At 45.3% G+C, this 21377-nt stretch overlaps 2 protein-coding genes and 1 long non-coding RNA gene across 3 annotated transcripts; 1 reads left to right on the top strand and 2 right to left on the bottom strand.

Moving 5' to 3' along the window:
• Positions 1 to 6753: 6753 nt before the first annotated feature.
• HOXA1 (homeobox A1) lies at positions 6754 to 9643 on the bottom strand. The gene is made up of 2 exons (XM_007434011.3): positions 8969 to 9643; positions 6754 to 8473 (listed from the first exon to the last, which is right to left on the bottom strand). Exons 1-2 carry the CDS (start codon positions 9621 to 9623, stop codon positions 8118 to 8120), a joined length of 1011 nt encoding a protein of 336 aa, XP_007434073.2. The 5' UTR covers positions 9624 to 9643; the 3' UTR covers positions 6754 to 8117.
• A 107-nt stretch (positions 9644 to 9750) lies between these two features.
• LOC148214592 (uncharacterized) lies at positions 9751 to 21374 on the top strand. The gene is made up of 3 exons (XR_015797866.1): positions 9751 to 10071; positions 13656 to 19798; positions 20337 to 21374. It is a non-coding gene; the product is annotated as an uncharacterized LOC148214592 (long non-coding RNA).
• HOXA2 (homeobox A2) lies at positions 14566 to 16419 on the bottom strand. Its single transcript, XM_007434012.4, has 2 exons — positions 16044 to 16419; positions 14566 to 15343 (listed from the first exon to the last, which is right to left on the bottom strand). Exons 1-2 carry the CDS (start codon positions 16417 to 16419, stop codon positions 14571 to 14573), a joined length of 1149 nt encoding a protein of 382 aa, XP_007434074.1. The 3' UTR covers positions 14566 to 14570.
• Positions 21375 to 21377: the final 3 nt, after the last annotated feature.

Genomic DNA, 21377 nt, shown 5'->3' on the forward strand with positions numbered 1-21377 from the left:
TTAGTATTTGCTGTAAGCCGCCGTGAGTCCAAAAGATTCAGAGGCATGACATATATTCTTTACCATCACCACCACCACTGTCACTAATAACTGCTATTGGGCCAGTGAGATTTCATACTCAAATAGTTGGACTTCGTATCCCACCATTTCAAATTATTTTTAATAGGAGAATGATCGAATTCCTTCATCTCTTATTTGCAATCTATACCTATGTAACCTCACAGAGATTTTGAGAGAGAGTGGGGGTGGCTGGGAGGGGAAGATTTAAACAAAGGTTCTCTGGCTGCTGGCTTGCAAATGGGACCTCTTGACTTTGGCCCACTATTGAAATGGAAGGGAGCAATGTGCTGAGATCACTTTTTCATTCCTTTGTCTCTTATGATTTGCAGAACTAGTGATAGGGTTATCCTGAGGGCATAAATCTGCATCTGGACTTGGAAACTTGGATGAAGTTGTTTCCTGCCCTTAAACTAGATTGCTTTCTGGATTCTGCACCTGCTAAATGAGAACAGAATCAAGATTTTACCCACAAGACTTTTGTCAAGATCATCACCATAAAACATTTTGAATAAGAGGTATTACATTTTAAAGCAAAAAAGAGAGCAAAAGAGAGAAACAAATATAATGCAAGGAAGTGGGGCTGCCTACCTGCCAATCACAGCTATGAAATCCAAGGGCATTCTGCCATTGATTTCTATCAGGCATTGATCGTCAAATTGAAGTACCAGTGCAAATATAATGTAGAGTCTCTTAGTTTGGGAGTTGTATAATGAGATTAGTCTGGAAGATTAACTTGAAAAGAGACCCCTATTTGGGGAGGGAGTTCTTTAATGTCCTTCTGCCTCCTTCTTTTTTAATTTAGGCTTAATCAAAGCAATGTTGTTTTTGCAGCAATTATAAAGTAATATATCCATATCAATAGTGTCAGGGCACTGTCCTTTTCTTTTCAACGAAAGGCAGAGAACACACAGTTCATTGATGCTGGAGGTTGGTCTCTGTTATTTCAATAGGATATGATTAAGCCCTATGGAAAGCAAAGATACTAATTTCAAGACTGGTGAAATATGTGTTTTCTTGGGATGTTGGTCCAGATGACATCCAGATATTTGTTTTTTGGGCTAAGCAGTCCAACAATGTTCTGGTCACTTGCTGCCAAGAAACAGGCTTTACTCTCCATAACTCTGAAAGCCTGTAAAATTGGATTAACTACCCAAACAAGGAGCTACTCCTATGTATGCAGATGTTACGTGAAGAATGTTAGGCTGGTATTATTGAGATATTTCTTTATTCATTTATTTCAGAATGTCTACTTAATTTACAAATATAAAGCAGGCAACTTGGAAAAAATAATAGCTCAGTATTTCCTGTGATGATCGTCTTCTTTTTTTGGTTGGTACTTGACAGTTAACATAGCTGCTTTATTTTTTATTTACAAAGCAGATCCAGCCCAAGCAACATCTTAAACCATTTTCTTTCCTCCTCTGCTCCACTCCGGTACCCAAAGAATGCCATTCTTTAAGCTTCTAAGATTTTAAGAATATTCCAATCCCCATATTATTTTTTTCTGTTACACAGCAATAGCATTTTTTTATTATTATTTGTAAATAACATGCCATTTTATTTTGGGTAATTCGTAATTTTGAAAATGCTGCCATTCTAGATTATAGAGAAGGCAGGAAAAACTCGTTTTATTGGAAATCAAGATGGAAGTAAACGGTTTAGAAACGTTGCCTAAAATTGGATTCGTCCGTGAAGAAGGGGGAATGGGGAATTCTATAAAGAAGTCCCATCTTTACAGCGATATGATTATAATTTGGTGTCTATAAGCTTTACCGAGATGCTACGGAGGGAGAACCGCAGTCTGGAGCAGGACTTGATCTTCCGGATTATTTCCGGGTCCAACTACTGACAAAACCGCGTCTGTTTTTCCTTTCACCCATAAGAAATTGATTCTGCTGCGCCCCAAAGACTAGCTAGTTGCGAGAAGTTGGGGGGAACCCGATTTCGTTCCGTTAAGGGAATGACAGTAAAGCGTCAGATAGTCGGGCGGCCAGTCATAAATGTGTGTGAAAGACACGCTTGCGCTCTTCAGAGACGCCGCACTGATCAGGCGTTTAGAGTTATTTTGGATCTCCACCGCTTCAGTTTCCTCACCCCGGTCTCTCCTCTTTCTCCACACACGCACAGACACACTCAATGCAGTTTTCTGCTTTTCTATAGAAGGAATCCCTTCCGGATGTTTTCCAGCGCAAGAAGCGCGATGAGATCTGCTTTTCTTGAATTGTCAGTGCCTTGCAGAGAAGACGTTTGTTTCTGTTCTCAGGCAGATTTCCATCCCCGCCCTTAACGCGCTCTCTGGAAGCAAGTCCCAAGGTAATCAGGCCTGGGTTAGATTAAATCCGGGCGTTAAGGGTCCGGGCAAAGGGAGTCTAAAGGGGGAGCTGGCCCAGAGGTCTTGCTCAGCGTCAACATCAGAGCAGAGACTCCGTAAGCGCCAGACGACCCTCTTCTCTGCTCCCCACTTCCCTCACCTCGCTCGCGTTCCCTTGGCAGCTCCCGAGCAAACGGGGCAGCTGGGATGAATTAGAAGTCCCGGGCTGGGCCTCGCAGGCAAGTTGGAAGCCCCGATTCCAGTAGGCAGAACAGCCTTCATCGGTGGAGCCAAGGTTTCCCACCGAATTCCTGCATTTGAGGCGAGGGAAAAGACGACCTGGGAGAGGTTCGGATGCACACCAGCCCTAGACGTAAAAAGGGGGGATTTGAACCGGGAGAGCAGCCGCGGAGTATGCCTGGAGACCACCGGATTGCTGGACAGGCAGGAGGGAGGCAAGAGAAAGGTTACAGGCTGTTGTTGGTTTAATTTTACGATGTATCCAAAAACCAGGCGTGTTCACCCACCGTTTAGTCATTCACGTGTTCCTTACGTTTTCAGTATTTCCAGTTTCCCCGTGTATATTATTGTTGCTTGTATTTTATTTTTATTCTTAAGGGGCTATTATTTTACAGATGTGTATTTATATAAACACAGTCACCACCCCAAGAAATCATACATTTGGTCACCAACGTGAATTTTGAAAACAGTCTCAGTGGGACACCCCAGATTTGTCTCTATCTGATTCTAGGCTTAGAAATGAGTGGAATTTCCTCTCAAATAAACATGCAAACAGACATACTTGTCTCTCTGTCATCTATTTATCATCTACATAGGTGTAAGTTCCCCGAACACTTTAAGCATTCCTAGAGCATTAGAATAAACAGAACTATTTAATGTACTCAATAACTCAGAAAAGGCAAAGCCAGTAGGCTGATGTCTGATCATTTCTAGTAACCAATATGCTAATGAAAGTTAGATTCTCCCTCAAACGTGATCTGCCACTAGAAAGAGGCTAATAAATTCCCATTAAGAATGCATTTATGCAGTGATTAGGTGAACTCTGACCTCTGAAGAGTTGTTGCAATTAGCCACAACGTGCAGCACCTTCAAATGTTCGGTTTTTGTGGAATCCCATGGTCCCTTCCTGCAAGCTTTGGAACTCAAATTTACTGGTGCGTGCATATACATACACACATGCCCTCAACCCAGTTAAGCCAATGCACTAAAACATGAAAAATAAAGTCTTTCATATTCAAAGAGTTGCAGATCCTGGTGGGAATATTAAATAAAAATAAAAATGCTTCAAGGGAACTTCCTGCTAACATCAACAGGACTTTCACTTCCCAGGGAAAAAATGTTTTATTTATCTCTTTAAAAGACTTTGCTGTAAAGAAATGGTGCGTCTTTCTCTTTCTCTCATTTTGAAAACTTACATGGATTTTCACTAACATTAAAGCTGAGCAAAACGAGAATAAAGAGGATGGGAAGAAGACAAAGAAGAGGAAGAAAGATGTTAGTTGAACAACTGAAGTTTTGCTTTTTTTGTTTTTTTAAAATAAAGATAAAATTGTTATCTTTAGAATAATGAACAAGAGGCTGGAAGAAAATTGTGCAGGCGCGTGTCTGTATCTGTGTATGTATAAATAATTGTTGCCTTTAGCAGTGAGCTGAGATAAACCACTGGGACTCATTCTAAAGTGACCCATCACTGAATTCATTTCTGCTTGAACTTTCGGTGAACCTGAGATTAAACCGGGGTGAGCAGCTAAGCAGTTTGTTGTTCACTGCCTTTTCAACAACCCTTTTCAGACTGAGTAAATATTGATTGCTTTCAATCTGATTGCCTAGAGGAAAACATCTTAGTGTAGCCTCTGAAACCAAACTTTAAGGTGAACATCAAAAACGGGCTTCAGGGTTTTTAAAACAGGATTCTTTTTTCTTGCCCAAAAGAAAATCAAGCCTAACTAATCCCAACTGGGTGAGCTAAGACAATATTTAAAGAAATACTTTTTAGTTATTGGCATGCAATGGGAAGATGAAGGTGGACCTATCCCAAAGTCTATCATCAATAAAGAAGAGATGTGTTAATCAATTCGTGGGTATTGATCAATTAATAGTTGGGACTAATCCATCAATTAACTGAATCACATGAATTCAGTTGTGTGGATTTGTGAAAGGAGCAACAGGCACTGAAAGGAGCACTGTCAAAGATTACACATGTTCTCTTTTAGGCAAAATACACCTTCCTACTTACTCTAAAAGAAACATTATAAACTTTGTTCTCCAGTGGAGCAGTTTTCTGACTCTCCACAGTTATATTAATCGAGTTAATCAACTAAACTCAATTCCTATACACATTTTCCTGGGAGTAACACCTACTTAGTGTTTGTGTGTGTGTGTGTGTGAGAGAGAGAGAGAGAGAGAGGTGTCAACTATTTGAATTGGTTGATGGACCTTTTGATCAATAATCTCTAGAACAAACTTTGAGGAAATCTGTGTCACTTCTTTGTGAAGGCAAATGTTTTCCTCTGCAGTTAACTGGCTTCAAATCATTTCCATTCTAAGTGATTTATTTCAGAGATATAACTTCCTATTTCCTGGAAAATTATGGTTCAGAAATTACTCAGAGATAAATGCCTTCGGGTGTACCTGGGAATGAGTTATTTATTCTTGAAAGATGGCTCCATAAATAAGGTAGTACTTGCTCCAGTAAGTATCCCTGGCTAACAGTGCTTTTTATTAATACCTTAGGAGCTATAGGCCAGCGTTTTCCCTCCCAACACCACCCGAGTGGTGGCTGGGTGATGGGAGATATAGTTCAACACATTTGGAAGGCCAGACTGGAGAAGGCTTTGATCAAAGGAAGTGGGCCAGGAAACCTCTGAAATAGGAAAGTCCTTCTCCGGACCCCTCCTTCCCCCCCTCATCAAGGCAGGACACAGGACCCTTCTGTAGCTGCTGAAAGGAGTTTGAAAACAGCTGGGGCCAGGCTCTTGTTCTTCTCTTCCTTTTCTCCAGCCACCTTGAGAAAGGAGGTGGCAGAGTCAGGTGGTCGCAGAATTTAGCTAGCCCCAGCGCTCTGAAAGGTTTCCCTCACCCTCCCCATTGGCATGTAGATGCCACTTGAAAGCCTTTGGCAGAATGCCGTTTGTTTAGCTTTGGGGCCTTACCCTAATCAACAAGAGGGGAAAGTTTAAAGCAGGCAAGGAAGCCAACTGCGGGGGGTGGGGGGGAGTGGAGGGAGCCAAGGGTGAAAGGGACTCCGGGTCTCCGCCCGCTTTGAAGTTGCCCGGAAGTGGCGGAAAGCCTTGGGAGACCGGGCTCAGCTCTCCCGGGGCTTCGCCTTGCCCTGGCGGTAGGGCCGGAGCGGCTGCAGATCAAGGCTTGTCTACACTGACGTTCTGGGAGGAAGAAGGCCGTTGACGCTCGGACGCGCGCGATCCCCCAAAATTTTCGCGCTTCCGACCTCTCCTGCTTTATGGCCTCTTGAAGAAGCTGCAGAGGACTGCGGTTTTTTTAAATGGAAATCGTAATAACAACACAACTTTTCAAACCGAAACCGGCTGCTTTGAGATGAAACCGAGGATTTGCATTCTTTCTCATGACGACCCGATATTTATGCTACTAGTGATGGAAATCGTAATGAAAGGCTGAAAGTCGGTCGCGTGAATTGGCTCTACAGGTTTTTAATAAAAGGTGTGCTTTTGCCAGGGTTTTTCACCAAGTAGCTGACATCTTCCCCTCCCCCCAAACCAGTTTTTCCAATTGCAGGGAACTTGGTCGGGGTTACAGGACCCCCTGGGGTTGCACTCCAGGAAGAGGAGCTCTTCGCCCGGCTGATTCTCCTCCGCTCCCGGCTCCCCTTCCAAAGTTTGTGCCTGGAAGATCTTTCTGGCAATTTAAAAGAGGGGTGGGGGGTGGGAAGCTGGCTTCTTTGGATCCACAGGGACAAGGAAATATGACTCTCTTCACTGGTGGCTTGTGATGCAAGGCAAGACCAGCTGAAGACAGCTTCTGCTTTTGAAGAGGACTTTATTTACACATAGGTCAATATGCAGTTTGGGGTGAAAAGGTTAGCACTTGACCCAGGAAGCTCCCACCACAGTGTTTCCAAAAGAGCTGGTTTTTGGTTCATCACCCTTCTTTTTCCTAGTAAAAGATCAGCAAGTTTTCTCTAGCTTCTGCACTGATCCTGTTGGGTTTAATCTGGGGTCCTGGAAGCTAAAGGTTGCAAGAATCCAGCTTGGACCAAACATGGGAGAGAAAACAAGGGAAGATTGGTTGAAACCCTCTGGCCTGAACTAGAACACTTGGGAATCTTACCCTCAGTCACAGGCTCCCCTTTCCAATAAAGAACCAAAGCAAATAAGAGCCTGCTATAGGAGTATATTTATTACAGAGATTTCTAGGACCCGTAAAATCCTGCTCTGGATTCCATCCTCTTTTTTTTTCCCAACAGAATCTCAGAACCTTGAATGATTGTACAGAAAATATCAGAAGCACTCGATCACAAAAGACAACTGATAGAACTCAGTGTTAAGTTAATTTAGTACATCAAAGCTTTGTGCATCATGCAAAGTTCCGTACACGAATCACACGAAATATACATTCGTTTGGGCCAATTACCACCTTCAGAAGTTCGGCTGAGAAATCTAAGGAAGGATAAATGGGAAGTCGGGAGCAGGCCTGGTCTCTCCATTTTCTGAATAATAATTTTGGGTCAGGAATAACCCAGTAGAGATTTTTGGGAAGGAAATGGTGGGGTTGGGCAGACCTTAATAAGCAAGTTTTCTTTTTTAAAAATCTAGTGCAATTTCAATGTTCTTATCTAACTCATTTGAGGAAGAATACTAGTCTATGATTTTTTTTTTTGAGGTATCTGATTGAGTTGAACACTTCTTCGATTGTGACAACTTCGCTTTTCGCTATAAAATCGAATCAAGTTTTGAGAATGTAGCCACCCTGTTTTAAATTCATAATCAATCTAAACATTTCTAGAAAATCTGTAAAAAGATAAATCTCTTGGACAAAATATTTACAACCAACAACTCATACACATGAAAAAACAGGTACATTAAATTAAAGCAAGAACTTTTTAGAAGTCATGTAAACGCTTTCAATAGTGCATCTCTTCTTGGAACTGTGAACCTCTTTGTCTCTGCCATGAAGGAAAGCCTACAGAAATATTCTTTGGCAACTTGATTCTGGTCTATCAATTTTATCATTATGATAATAATCACTTTTTGACTGTTCCCACAAATACTCTAGAGATGGGAAACCCATAAATAAATCCTTGTACTTAGCACTGAGGGGAAAAAAGCCTGATGTTGAATTAAGGACACCCTCAGTCTGTTAATAAGGCTGCAATCCTGAACCATTGGGTCCTAATCCAGCCAAAATTAGCCTTAGCTAAATCTCAGGAATATCAACCGGGTTTATGCCACAAAGTCCCTTTCTATTATTTCTCCCTCCCCTAGGTGACTCACTAGTCCTGGATTATGCCCACCAGTTTGGAAGAAGGTTCCAGGAAAACCAATGAGATTTGGTCCCAGCAAGTTTCAGGATCGGGGTGTCAGTTGCTCGAGAAAAAATTCGATCTGGAACCCAACTTGACGAGACAGGGGTGGGGTGGGGTGGGGGACCCCACTTCAGTCTTCAGAAAAGTAGGGTTGGGACACCATCAACTACTCTAGGGGTGTGCATAGGGGGCCAAGGAATGAAGAATGAGTAGCACCTGCAGGGCTCAATTTGAGGTAGTCAGAGTATCTGAGGTAGAAGAAGCAGGAGAGGGGGTACAGGGGGATGAGCTGGACTTTTCAGAGGAGTCCTCTGCCTTCTCTTCGCTTCCAGTTGGTGTGGCCGGAGAGATGGGCAGCAAGCCCTCTTTCTCCCTCTTCTTCTGTTTCATCCTGCGGTTCTGGAACCAGATCTTCACCTGGGTTTCATTGAGTTGCAAAGAGGCCGCAATCTCCACCCTGCGAGCTCGGGTGAGATATTTGTTGAAGTGGAATTCTTTCTCCAGCTCAGTCAACTGCTTGGTGGTGAAGTTGGTGCGAACTGTGTTGGGCTGACCCATATAACCATACTCTCCAGCTTTCCCTGAAAAAGGCAACAACAGAGACAAGTCACACAATCACAGCCTGCAGCATTAAGCATGGATTCAAGGCCTTGATTGATAGGTGACATTTATCAAGGCACAACCCGAAGACAAACTTCAGAGGACTTGCTGGGTGCGAAATAAGATGCTTTCTGGGCCAACTCTATGCATGTTTACTCCAAAGTAAGACCTATTTGAATTAGTAGCGACTAACTTCAACATGCTTGGCTTCTGAATATCACTCTGCCAATCTCGCCTGATAAGAACTTAGGTAGGTCAGGCAAGCTAGGTTGATTCAAAGCCAGCAGGAGCATATACCTTTCAGCCTGAGCATTTAACACCATGGTGCAATCACAGAGTGCAATGTCCACTTTAAGATAACCTGTTGCCTTCAGGACCCAAGCACCCCTTTCCCTCTGATATCTGAGACAGCCAGGTTGAACTGCAGGAAGCTTTTCGAAGTCCAGAGTGACTTAACCATGCAAGTGAGGACTAACCTGTTTTAGGAGGGTTTCTCTTCACTTTCATCCAGTCGAAAGTCTGGGCTGGTGGAGAAGCCTCTGAAGAAGGAGAAGCGCAGTTTTCTGGGTGGGTGGAGTGGAGAGGAGACAAGGGGTGGCTGAAATTAGTGAGAGTTAAGTTCTGCTGTTCCTCTCCAAAAGAGGGGTGGATGTACTGAGCAGAGCTGGTTGTGCCCCCACCATAACTCTGGGGGTGCTGGACCATGGAGGAAGAGACGTTTCCCGAGTAGATAGTAGGAGCGCACGGGGGGTAGCCCCCACTGATTTCCGCCTCTTGATTGAGTGGGTAATGGCCATAGCCTCCCGCACTGAAGTTCTGCGCGCCATAGCCGGACCCACAGCTGGGGTGTGAAAAGGACATCCGCAAATTGGGGTGATGTTGGTAGGTGGTACCAGCCTGGTGGTGGGGATGGGGGCTTATCTGGACTCCCCTGCCCACCAGGAAGCGATCATCCCCGCTGCAGCTGTTGGCGCTGACAGCGCACGACTGGAAGGTGGTTGTAATCCCATGGTCGGGGTGGTGGTGGTGGCGGTGATGGTGATGGTGATAGGCACGGGAGGCGCAAGTGGTGGACTCGCCGTTGAGGATGGGCGGATAATCGAGGAAGGAATTCATCCTCGCCGCGTCCATCTATCACCGATTGACCGGCTCTTCGAAGTCCTGGGCGACCGTGCCAACTTTCTCACTTCCTCCATGGGGGCCAGAAGAAAAATGATATGAATGTATAGTGAGGCGGTCACCACGTGAGGGCGGCAGCCAATGGCTGCTCCGGCTGCCAAAGTTGCCCTGTTCCTTCCTGGTGATGGATCACCCTGGCTGTGGCATTTAAATTCTGAGCGCCCCTTCATCAAGGTGACGCGCAGACACCGCCGCTGCCGCCTCCCTCCCTCCCACTCCCTTCTCAGCCAGCGTGTTGGGCTTGGAGAGCTGGGCCGGCGAGCCAGTGTGCGTCCAGGCGCTCAACCCGGAGCAGCCGCCGCGGCAGCAACGGCTATGGCAGCAGAAGACACCAAGTAGCCGCCGCGGGGGGGGGGGCTGCTCCAGCATGGACTGAAGGACCCAGAGCCTGGCTCTGCAGGTAGGCAAAGGCGCTCGCCATCTGATCGGTCGCAACTTCTCCGGGACCCTCTCCCAGCTATAGAGCGCCCGGGCTGGGAGAACCCCAAAGGCCCGCCTGGTTCGAAGGGAGAAGGCGCTCATCCGGGCAAGGGGGCTGCCGGGCTCCCTCCTCCCTCCCGTCGCCCCCACTCGTCAGCTCAGGACAGCCCGAGCCTGGGGCGAACCGGCAAGAGTTAACGGCGCTTAGTCCAACCTCCCGCGGCTATTTGCATGGAAATAAGGCGCAACGCCATTGTTGCCGCCGCGGACGCGGTCCTTGAATGCCCAGGAAGGGCGGTGGCTGTGGGAGGGAGGCGACTGGGTTGAAGTCAAGGCTCTGGGCTGAGGCAGAGGCGCTTCTGCTGGTGCTTGACGCCGTTCGGTGCGGAAAGGAAGCGCTTACAAAGGTTGCCATTGGCAGCGGTCTTCCGTTCTCCCCAGCTCATCGGCTGAAGAGGCAGAGCGCCTGTGCAAACACTCGGCCTCCTCCCTCCCTGTGTCTCCCCCATTTTTCGACCTCCCTCCTACCTTCCCTCCCTCCCTCTGCCAATCACGCGCGGCCTCGCCTGCCGCTTCCTTCCCTCCTTTCCCCTCCCCATTGGATATACTCCCGGTTTGAAAACACGAGACGGAGGAGGGTGTCCTCTGAAATGCCCATACTCGATGGCCGTGCCCCGCGATTAAAAGGGAGGAGACTGAGGAAAAGGGCTGCGGGGCGACAACGGTCCGGGAGTCATTCTCACTATGCTGCTGTACTCCTTTCGCTGTGGCAGAGGACGAGGGAACACAAAAGGTTCGGCGTTCAAAGTGACGGCCTTCTCTTTGCCTTCTGTTTCCCACCCACCCACACAAGTTCCTTCTTGGAAAGAGGCCATTAAAGTCCGGGAAGAGGAGAATCCCCGAATTTTCAGGGCGTTTAGAACTGGGCCGAAGGATCAATTTTCTACTAAGTGCTTTGAAGGGACTTTAAAAAAAAAAAGTTCTCATAGAGACTTAATATTCACAGAAAGGGAGAGATTTAAGTGCTGCCAGGCATAAAACAAAACAAACATGAAAAAGGCCTGGGAACTTTTACTTCAAAAGCGCGGAAAGCATCAATGCTTGCACGTTCCTCCTTTCCAACTTCCTGTATTATGATCAAGTTGGAATTAACTCACATTTATTAGCAAGTTAGCATTATTGGATTCATTGATTCTAAATAGCTAGTTAGTATAACTTCACTCACACTACCAGATACCATTCTAGTCTTTATCTAATTAGGTTGTCATTTTCTTTCCCAAAAAGCTACATCTCTAGGTTAGCTCTTCTGCTAACTTAATGTCCCTATTTTGATAAGAATGAACATTAGGACCCAGGAAAAGTTTATCAAAATGTAAGCCTGCACTGAATCTAGCTGAGTCATGTGAAGACACGCTTATTTTTTTTTTAGAAGAAGGTCTGTGGCATTTTTGTAGACAGAGCTAAGTTTCGATGTGCAGCTACCAACCAATAAAAAAAACCCTCCCCTTTGATTGGAAGTTTGCTGTCTAACACTCAGGTCTCTCTCTTTAAGGAACAGAAGAATAAAGAAAAAATAACTTTTGCTGCTTTAAAGTTTAGCTGGTGGGGGGAGTATACCAGTCATAGACTGGAAATGCAAGCCCCCCCCCCCCGATTTTCATGATTTGCAATAACATCCACAGCTTAATCATCACGAATTGGAAGCACATTCAGTGGATAATAATGGAGCTACAGATCAGATCAGTGAAGTTAGCACACGGTGTTGTTTACATTACAGCTGAAAGAAAAGAACATAGGTACACACAGATTTCATGTTCCCTGCTAGAAAAACACGATCCTTGCTAATCACCTTTGAAAATAAAAATAAGCCTTCTTCCTTACACCAACCATAAGAAAAGGTCGTTGGAACAGTTTTACTCTTGGCCCGATTTCTAGCTATCCATCTGTTCTCTGCAAACATTCTCTGTCTCTCTCTTCCTCTGCCTGCTGCTTCCTTCAACCCTCTCCCCTCTATTTCTCTGCCATTGTTCCAAGGAGCTCTCCCCTTTGTCAGGGTGCCTCTGCCCCAGAGCTTTGCATTCTGAGGCCAGCACAATCCCCCCGCTTGCCAGAGTGCAGAAGGAGGCGAGTTGGGAGGGGGTGAGAGAGAGAAACGAAGGGGGTTTGTCCCTCGCTGGGACGCAGCTACCAAAGTTTCCAGCTCGATTCACGAACTCGCGGCGGAGTCCTCTCCAAAAGTTCACTTCTCGGATCTTTTCTACCCAGGCGAAGTTGAAGACTTGATCCTCCCCCCCCCCCCACTTCGCCCCCGCAGACGCCTTTGTTGCGAGGTTGTTTTTGGTATTCCGAACGGAGCAAAGTCGTTCGTTTCTTGTGTTTGTCGGAGGGTTAGACACCCCAAGAGTTTCCCGAAAACCTTTACATTCCGGAATCATTGTTGAGATTTCTTTCTCACTCTCTCTCCCTTTTTTTGTGTAAGAACTATATGTCTCAGCATAGTTCTGGTCTCAAGGGGAAATCTGCTCGGGGTCTGCGGGCAGTTGATTTGTGTCGAAGGCTTCTTTGTTAGTGGGAGGGGGGCGTCCCCAAACTAGCAGACCTGCTTACTTGCCTATAAAGTAAAACGTCTGTAAACGAAAATGAAAACGTGCTTCTTCGAAGGAAATGTTGTGCCCCAAAAGAGCGATCTTCGATCTTCGTACTAGGAGAAGAAGGGAGGGAAAAAAAGGAAAAGGGGATTCCCTGCTGCACCTGAAGCTTAGCCAAGCAGTTGTTTTAACAGAGCAATAAAAAATGAATTATGACTAGCCGCCTCCAAGCTTAATGGTTTTAGACGGGGATCCCCTACCCCAGCAAATACGTAAGAGGATTTTTATTTGTGCATGTGTTCCTGCAATTGATCTCTTTGATGACATTCTCATTCACAGAAAGCGTTTGATTTATGAGTTTAGGAAGAATTGCATCCAGTCCTTCCAGCTATTACCCATGTAGTTCAGCGCCACCCCACTTATATGGGTTGCAAAACAGGGAAGCAATCTGCCACCAAAATAAACACACCCGGAGCAGAGGGACTAGCAAATGCGTGCCTGCAAAACCTGAGCCATTTTCTTTCTATGTCTATCTCTACACAAACACATACACACATCCTTACAAAGAGAAGGGGAGAGAGAGATTCACACATACGCACACACCAGGAAAACAAACGGTGTCTGCTCTTACAGACTGCTAGTTTGTAGGACACAAAAGAACACATATCAACCTGTATGAATGAGCTGAATTTAACTTGGACTGGAGGACACACGCACACACACCACCTTCAATTAACAGCACTTTTAGATGGGCCTCTTCATTTTTTATGTGCTTTGGTGGGATAGCTAAAAGGTCTTCTGAAATGTACACTTGTTAACCTAGTTCGGACTGAGCTTTGGTGGGAACACCTTTTTCTCCACCTTCAGTATGAGCTTTTGTTCTTTAAGCCCAATTTTTAACTGGTAATTTATATGCCTTGCACAGTTAATAACTAGCTTTTACCAAATGGCTTGTTTGATTTCCTCTCTCTTTTAGATTTCTTTTCTTGGGACCTTTGGACCGCTGGAAAATCCATCAGAAGTGTACCTTTGTTGGTTCCCCACACCACCATTCCCTTCCAAGATATGGTTCGCAAATAGAATAAACACAGTGACTAATATATAAATATAAATTTTGATCTATCTGCATAGATGCAGCAATCCTCCTAGCAGCATTTGCTTTTTCCCTTTGCAAAATATTCTCTTTCACATATATGTGTGTGAGAGACAAACTCACAGTGTTTTTAATAGCACCAAAGCAGTGTTTCTGTATTTTTAATTCTAATATGTGATATGTATTAAATGGGGGAAATTTATTTTTAATAAGGGTCAAAGATATTCTAAGTTGTGGGAAGGATTGTAACACTGCATTTTGGGGGACAGGGAGGAAAGGGAGGTAAATTATTTCAGCTAGCTTCATTCCAATAAATGTCTTTCTCATGAAAAAGGACAGAGGTCTGTGACCAAATTGTTTGGCTTTATTTCAGACCAAAGGAAGGGAGGGGGCAATTCCTTGTGCTATGCATGAAGAGAGAGAAAGAGAGAGATAAAAAAGGTGCTTGTAGTAAACAAGAATTTATTCTACCAAAAATACTTATGACAACGCACCCTAATGTAATACAAAAATAAAAAGAAAGTGAAGATACAAATTCGATATGATCACTTTCTTACAGGCCATATATATTGCTTTCATAGAAGGACCTAGAATGTGGCTAGGTTAAACTGAACACAACTAAAATGCCATAGGGAAACGGCAAAGTAGTTCTCCAACACATCAGATAGGACAACCGAAAATACTAACTGAGAAAGGGAAAGGAATCAAATCGAAATGGGAAGGGAAAATAAAAATTAAGGAGAGATAGGAAAAAGAAAAGGAAGGTATAACCCTTGGCGCATGAAGGTCTGTCCTTTCTCAGTAATTCAGGTGCTGCAAGTCAATTGTGGTGAGCGTATCTGTGAAAAAGTCAAAGCTGTCGGTTGAAATATCTACAGGACTGTCGAGAGATCCTGGCAAACTGGGGGAGACAGCGGCATCAGAAAGCTGTAGGCAGGAATCTGTGGAGAAAACGCTGAAGTCCTGCAAAGAAGGGACTTCCAGGGCCTCCGGACTGCCATTGTTCAGGGCAGCTGCACAGTTCTGGCCCATTGTTGAGAGGCAATTGGGAACAGTGGGTGACTGGTGCTGAAAATGTTTCAGATTTTTCTCATTGCTGGTTAAAGGCGAAACGGGAAAAGTTTGGGACTCTCCATTGTGGAGGCTTGGAGGCGCCTGCGGCTGAGCCAGGGCATTCTGCTGAAAAGTGTAGCTTTCCCTTTCCAAAAGAGCGCCTGAAACATCGTTAAGGGCTTGCTCAAAGAGAGATTTCTCCTCTTCCTCCTCTTCTTCTTCCTCTTCTTCCTCCTCTTCGGCTTTTTCGGGGTCCTCCAAGCCTTTACATTTCCCCTCGCTGTTCTGATTCTCCTTGCACTGGGTCTGCCTCTTGTGCTTCATCCGCCTGTTTTGAAACCAGACCTTGACTTGCCTCTCCGTCAGATCCAGGAGAGCGGCGATCTCCACCCTCCTTGGTCTACAGAGGTACTTGTTGAAATGAAATTCCTTCTCCAGCTCCAAAAGCTGCGTGTTGGTGTAAGCAGTCCTTAGTCTCCTGGAGCCCCCATTACCATTTTCGGAGATCTCCAGAGATTCTGTTGATGAAGAAAACAACCACAGTTAGAAGAGATGCCATGGAGGGGGTGGAGGATGGAAAGATTGCCCCTAGTTGGACCTTTTGAGGACACCCGAGCCTGGTGAGAACAGAGTGATAACTGGTGGTGGGAAACCTCTCCCGCTCGCTCTCCTTCTCTCCAGAGCGTAAAAACATCTCAACTGCAACAAAATGGCCGCCCTTGAATGCAGCAAAGCCATTGTGTTGCCCCCTTGCGCGCCCGCTCTCCGGGACCCCTTTTTCACTCAGCTGGAGGAACTGTTTCGCCTCCATCTCCCAAACCTTCCCCTCGCCGAGCAAACTTTGATATTAGTCATACCACAAATTATAATTAATGCATCAGCTGCTTAGCTGAGCAAGAGTAATCTATCACTCTTCATTACTGTCAAGGATCCCAACTCTAGGACAGCGAGACAAGAGGAGGTCACCTCCAACTCAAATAAATCATCCCACGCTAAACAAGTTAGGGGGAAAGAAACTTTGCTTGGGGGGGGGTGAGGGAGGGTTGGTGTCTCTCGTGCTTCTGCCTGTGGATCCCACCATCAGCTTCCTTCTCAGGGTTCAGTGCCTTGAGTTAGGAAGGCAATGCTCCAAGAAAGAGGCGATGGCAGTGAGGAGGGTGGGGAAGAACAAACAGATCGGGGGGAAGCAGAATGGTGCAGCAAAGTCTTTCAACTGACCTTTGTGGCTCAGGCAAGCTGGTCCAGGGGCGGAGGCCGAAGCAGGCGGGAGGGCGGTTTTCTTGGACGCCTTTTTCTCTTTCATCCAGGGGTACTCCGGAGGCTGGAGGGCGCCGGCTGGCACTGGGCTGCCGCTGTTGCCATTGGGGCTGTGCTTGGGGCGGCTGCCGCTGCTGTGGCGAGGGTGGCTGCCCGGTTTCAGGCTGGGGATGGTCTGCTCAAAAGGAGGAGGAATCAGTGTCGAGTGTGAAAGCGTCGAGTTCTTGATTGATGAACTTTGAAATGTATCACCGACAGGGGGAAAAGATGTCAGGCACTCAGCGAGCGATGGCTGACTATTGATAAAGCCAATCTCTCGCTCAAATTCGAAATTCATGGCCTTCAACTCGCAGCCCCCTTGGAGAAAAAGTTCCCTCTTATTTAGCGCTTCTGGGAGGGGGGAGGGGGGAGCAAGGCCCAGGAAGGGGAGGGGGGGAACCGAGAGAGAAAGAGAGAGAGAGAAAGAAAGAGGGGGAGACAGAAAGAAAGGAGAAAAAAAATATCATAGAAGATCGCTCGTGGGGTGTTTTTTTTCTAATTCACTGATTACAGCCGTATGGGGACCGTGCTACTATTAAACTATTGAATTCATGGAGACAAGGTTGAAATTGGACCGAATTGGCTGTCACATGATTGCCTCTGCCCAATGACAATTTGGGCTTTAATCAAAAGAAGCCACTGTCTGTTTGATTGATCCAAAAAAGTCGAGAAGGAACGCCTCATTGGGGCCGGAGAGGCATTATTTACACTTTTTTTTTTTTTTAGGAGGAGGCTTATCTCCGCCGCTCGCCCGCTCCCCTTTTGCCTCCTAATCTGAAATGATATCTGGGGTGAGTGACTGTGCTTGTGTGTGAGTGAGTGTCTGTGTGCCTGCGTCTCTTGCGGTCGCCGCTTGGTCGTTCGCTCCTACCGCCGCCGCCGCCGCCGCTCTTGCAGCCGCCGCGGCTCTGCTCGCCCTGTAGGGCTTCTGCCCCGCTTGTCCCCCTCCCGCGCCCTCCCCTCTCATTGTTTGGGACTGTCAGGCAAGCGCTTCGCACCTCACAAATCATTTAAGCACCTCCAATCTGACGCCTTGAGTCATTAACAAAGTAATCCATTAATCTTCAAAGTTTTGACATTGCCGGCTCCGCATCTCAACCGCATCAGAAAGTTGCACCCGGCCAGGGTTGCCAAGCAATGAGCCTCGCTTTAGATTTGCATTCTAGTTGTATTTCTTCCCACCACCACCACTTCTAAGGAAAGGAATAACCACTTCCTAAAATTAAAACAAGCACCAGAACAAGGTGGGGTTTCCCATCCCTCCTCAAGACCTGGCATCTTTCTGCATTTTTCCGCCCTCCTTCCTCCACTTCTCTTGACGGTACAGTACAGTACAGAAAACAATTGGCCGCCGATCTTGGCATGTATCCATTGTGTCGAAGGAATTTCTCCAGGAGCTTCGCTTCCGTGGACAGAGTAACAGAAGTCAACCCGGCGGGTTCATGGATGTATCTTGTGTTGGCTGGACCGAAGTGGAAGGTGAAATCAGATGCATTTCCATCAGACACTCAGACCTTAGACATAGGTTTCACAAAAAAGTGGTGGATCACAAGAACAATCCAGAGTATTAACATAAACCGCATTGGAATCAGCTGATTCATTGTTTCCCCCTTAACCCCAATAAAAATGGGTCAGGTAAGTAGTCTTGATGCAGTGAAAATACTCAAAGTTCAATATCAGACTTTTAAAAACTATTATCAGTCATGTAAACCGACCAAAGAACGAGAAAGACCGTAAAACTGATTGCCTGTCCAAATAAGATTGTTTGACCGACACCATCTTTTGGTTTGCTTTTCTTCCGATTTGCTCATTCAACAATGCCGAAGGTTTGGACAGAACAGCTCTTCAATCGCCTCAAGTAAAACGGGAAACGAAAGGAAGGGGAGGGGGAGAGACAATGGAAGGAACAGGAGGATTCAGTAACAAGGGATAGAAAAGGGTATTTCCTCTCCTCTGAAGCAAAGCACACCAGTGCAATGTGAGAAGAGAAGAGAAGAGAAGAGAAGAGAAGAGAAGAGAAGAGAAGAGAAGAGAAGAGAAGAGAAGAGAAGAGAAGAGAAGAGAAGAGAAGAGAAGAGAAGAACGTTGTGTGGCATTCCTATATATTTCAAGGACGTCAGAATATATCCCATACTACTTTGAGTACTTTGAAATTCTGAGTTAACCCTGGGAATTGTTTGCAAGTGGTTCAGATGATAAACTGGTTGCTCCATCTTCTGATGAAGCATATCTGAGCAAAACAAAAAGGAACAGGCCCTTTTCGTTTTGAGCGAATAAATCCCCACAATACGGAAGGAGAGCTCGTGAGGGGGAGGGGTGGGATATTGTAATAATCTGTAACATAAAATTCAGATCGGAAATTGTTATTTAAGAAGAAAGAGGGAGGGGGGAAAGAGGGTGCCTTGCAAATATACATGTTGTTGGAGGTTTTGGGGTTTTTTTTAAAATTTTCTTGCTTTACTTCAAACAAAGCTCTGCTGAAGCCTAGGCGCGATCAATCTTCTCGGCCAAAATGCCTTGACAGCTTCTGGCCCTTAAGAACACATTTCGAGCTTCTTGCTCTTTCCGAGATGAAATGTGGCTGAGCAAAAAAGAAGAGGTGGGGGGAGGAAGAAACTCCAGTAAATAAGCAAAAGGGATGCTGCTGCTTATTTTCCCAAATGGATCCCACTTCACCCCCCACCCCCTCAATGAAGGATAGAAACTTCAGTTATTTAACTTGCATCGAAGACAGCTACAGTCCTAAGGATTTTATTTCATTATTTATTTATGGAATATTGATAACAGTAAAGGCGTTGCTGGTGTGTGTGTGTGTGTGTGTGTGCGTGCATGCGCGCGCTTCTGTATGTTATGTGTAAAAGAACCCCACAAGGAGGTAAGACGAGCAAGGGAGGAGGCTGGGGCAATTCGGTTCACTGAGGCTTTGTGAGTTAAATTGGTGTGGGAAGGTTATTGGGAAGGTTTTTTGTTTTTTGTGTGGGTTGGGTTTTTTCTTTTTTCTTTTTCTTTCTTTTTCTTTCTTTTTCTTTCTTTTCTTTCTTTCTTTCTTTCTTTTTTTTTTTTGGTGAGCAGTCTAATAGAAAAACCACCTGGAACAAAGAGCTTTTCTCCTTAGTTGGTTAAAAAAAATAGCATTTTTTCCTTTCTTATTTCTGTGTTTTCTATAAATGAAATCTAAGTAGACAATGTAAGCTGCTATGTGGAGGAAAAACCCAGAACACACATTTTCTGTAAGAAGGCATGCAGATAAAATATATGCAGCATGAAGGGAAGGGAGAAATAAATGCCTTTGAAATCAGATGGGAAAGGGGGGGAAAACCACTTCCTTTCTCTTATATGTCTTCTTAAGGATCGGCTCTTCTGTCCTCATTCTAGCCAGGGGTTTCTCCCTCTCACTTTCTCTCTTGCTCTCGCTTTTTGAATGTCATAAATTGATATAATGCATTGATATAATGCACTCTTTCCTCGATTAATTTTGAAGAGAAAAATAACACCCACAATCCCTTTCCACTTCATCTTTTTCCAAAAGCTACATTCTGGAGCTTCAAACTGATTCCTCCACCCCATAACTCTCTTTTAAATAGTTTTGCTATTTCAATAGATGTGGTGATCCCTCTTCAGTCTGGAGCCGCAGCTGTAAGTATACGTGGAAAATGGTTAAGCGAAGATAAAATGCCGTAAGTATGGAATGCAAAATTAGAATGCGGAATAGCGTATAATTGCACAATCACTGACCACTGGAAGCTTTTTCAGATATGGAGGGGAGGAGAGATATAACAGGAAGAAAAAAAAACCAGAGGGATTCTTGGGTGAAAAAAAGAAGAGGATTGATAATATTTTAGAAACGGAAACTAATATGGTGGCAAATTTATTGAGATTAAACAGAATGGCTAGATCATGTGGTGACGTATCCTACCTTCTTATTCATATTAAGGCAGACCTGCATGTACATACTTCGAGACAGGGAATAAACCTCATGTCTTTAAATTACATGTTTTCTTGTTTGAAAATAAAGGGGGGAGGGTTCCGTCCATGAATTCGCCATGTTTGTTAGCACAGATGTATTTGAGGGGACAGAAACGATCTTGTAGGGCTACATCAAACGTTTGTTTAGAAAATGTGTGTACGCATGTGTTTATTGGGGGGGGGGTTATTACGTGCACTTATATTATACAGATGATTTTGTTTCTATTTCCCCTTCTGTCTCTGATCTAGAAAGAGTGGGAAAGACTGGGATGTGAAAGGAAATTAAATTAACAAGATGTGCGGAATGATAACAATTCCTCAATTCTTATAGCCAGAGAGGAGAAGCCGGTTAGTTGATGGAGGAGACTGTAAGAAACAGCTCTTTCTCAGCTGCTCAGGTCGCCTCGCGAACAGATTTATTGTTGCGGAATCCGTTTCTTCATTACTGGGATGATAAATTGTATCTGCCTGTAAACAAATGTGCTTTGAATCCGTGCCATAGCAAATATGAGCCCACGCGCTCGTTTTAAGTCGGCGGACTCTTATTCAATTTCGTCTCTTTAGAAAAACAACAAAACTTGCCCATCACTGTTCCTCGATTGTCCATTTTGTCCCCCAGAGGGAAAGTGTGGGGGTAGAAAGCCCCCGATCGTTTCAAGGGGCTCCCCTCGCGCAGAGGGCTTCCCGACAGGGCGAAGGAGAGAACAGCCTGCGCCCGAGCGGCGAATCAGCCTACAGCCTCCAGAGAGAAGTTACAGCACCTGAGCTTCGTTCAAGGAAGAGGCTCCTCCAGAAACAGTCTTTGTTTCTCCCCCACCTCGCCCGTCTTGGACTCGAGTCCACGCTGCAGAGAACAGCCGTAGCCAAGCCGAGAGACCGGGACTACCTAGGACTACGGTCCCGAAAAACATCTGCAGAGAGAGATTCCGACAATCAGCCATGGTCACAAACCGGGATCTTTTCCAGCTTGGAGCAGTTTAGCGCCCTGCGCGTCTGACTTTATGTGGAGAGGTCGCTAGACAAGCGCTGACTCAGGAAAATAGCCACGGTATCTGCATATGGACTCGAGAACACGAACGCTTGTTCGACCAGCCTTTAAGAAGAGGCTTTGTTAGGTTTTAAGGCAACAGACGAGCGCGTGTACCTTCTGGAAATAGTTACTTAATTTTTGGCTGCTTTAAAAGCCCAGTCAGAAAAAAGAGGGAGAAAAAATTAAAAGTTGGCTATTGGGAATTTGTGTATTTAAAACCCAGGTTCCTCGAAGTTCTCTTTCTTCGCTCCTTTTTTTCT

This window comes from Python bivittatus, unplaced genomic scaffold, assembly GCF_059951505.1.
Source record: "Python bivittatus isolate LINGU-HERP-01145 unplaced genomic scaffold, Pbiv_v1 ctg000610_np1212, whole genome shotgun sequence".
Taxonomy (NCBI): Eukaryota; Metazoa; Chordata; class Lepidosauria; order Squamata; family Pythonidae; genus Python; species Python bivittatus.

Bases quoted from the DNA above. Each gene is read 5' to 3' on its own strand.
- HOXA1 (XM_007434011.3), bottom strand. From the start codon at position 9,623: ATGGACGCGGCGAGGATGAATTCCTTCCTCGATTATCCGCCCATCCTC. The intron at 8,474-8,968 runs GTTAGTCCTCAC...TGCCTTTTTCAG, and splicing joins GAGAAACCCTCCTAAAACAG to GGAAAGCTGGAGAGTATGGT.
- HOXA2 (XM_007434012.4), bottom strand. From the start codon at position 16,419: ATGAATTTCGAATTTGAGCGAGAGATTGGCTTTATCAATAGTCAGCCA. The intron at 15,344-16,043 runs GTCAGTTGAAAG...CTTCATCAACAG, and splicing joins AGCTTGCCTGAGCCACAAAG to AATCTCTGGAGATCTCCGAA.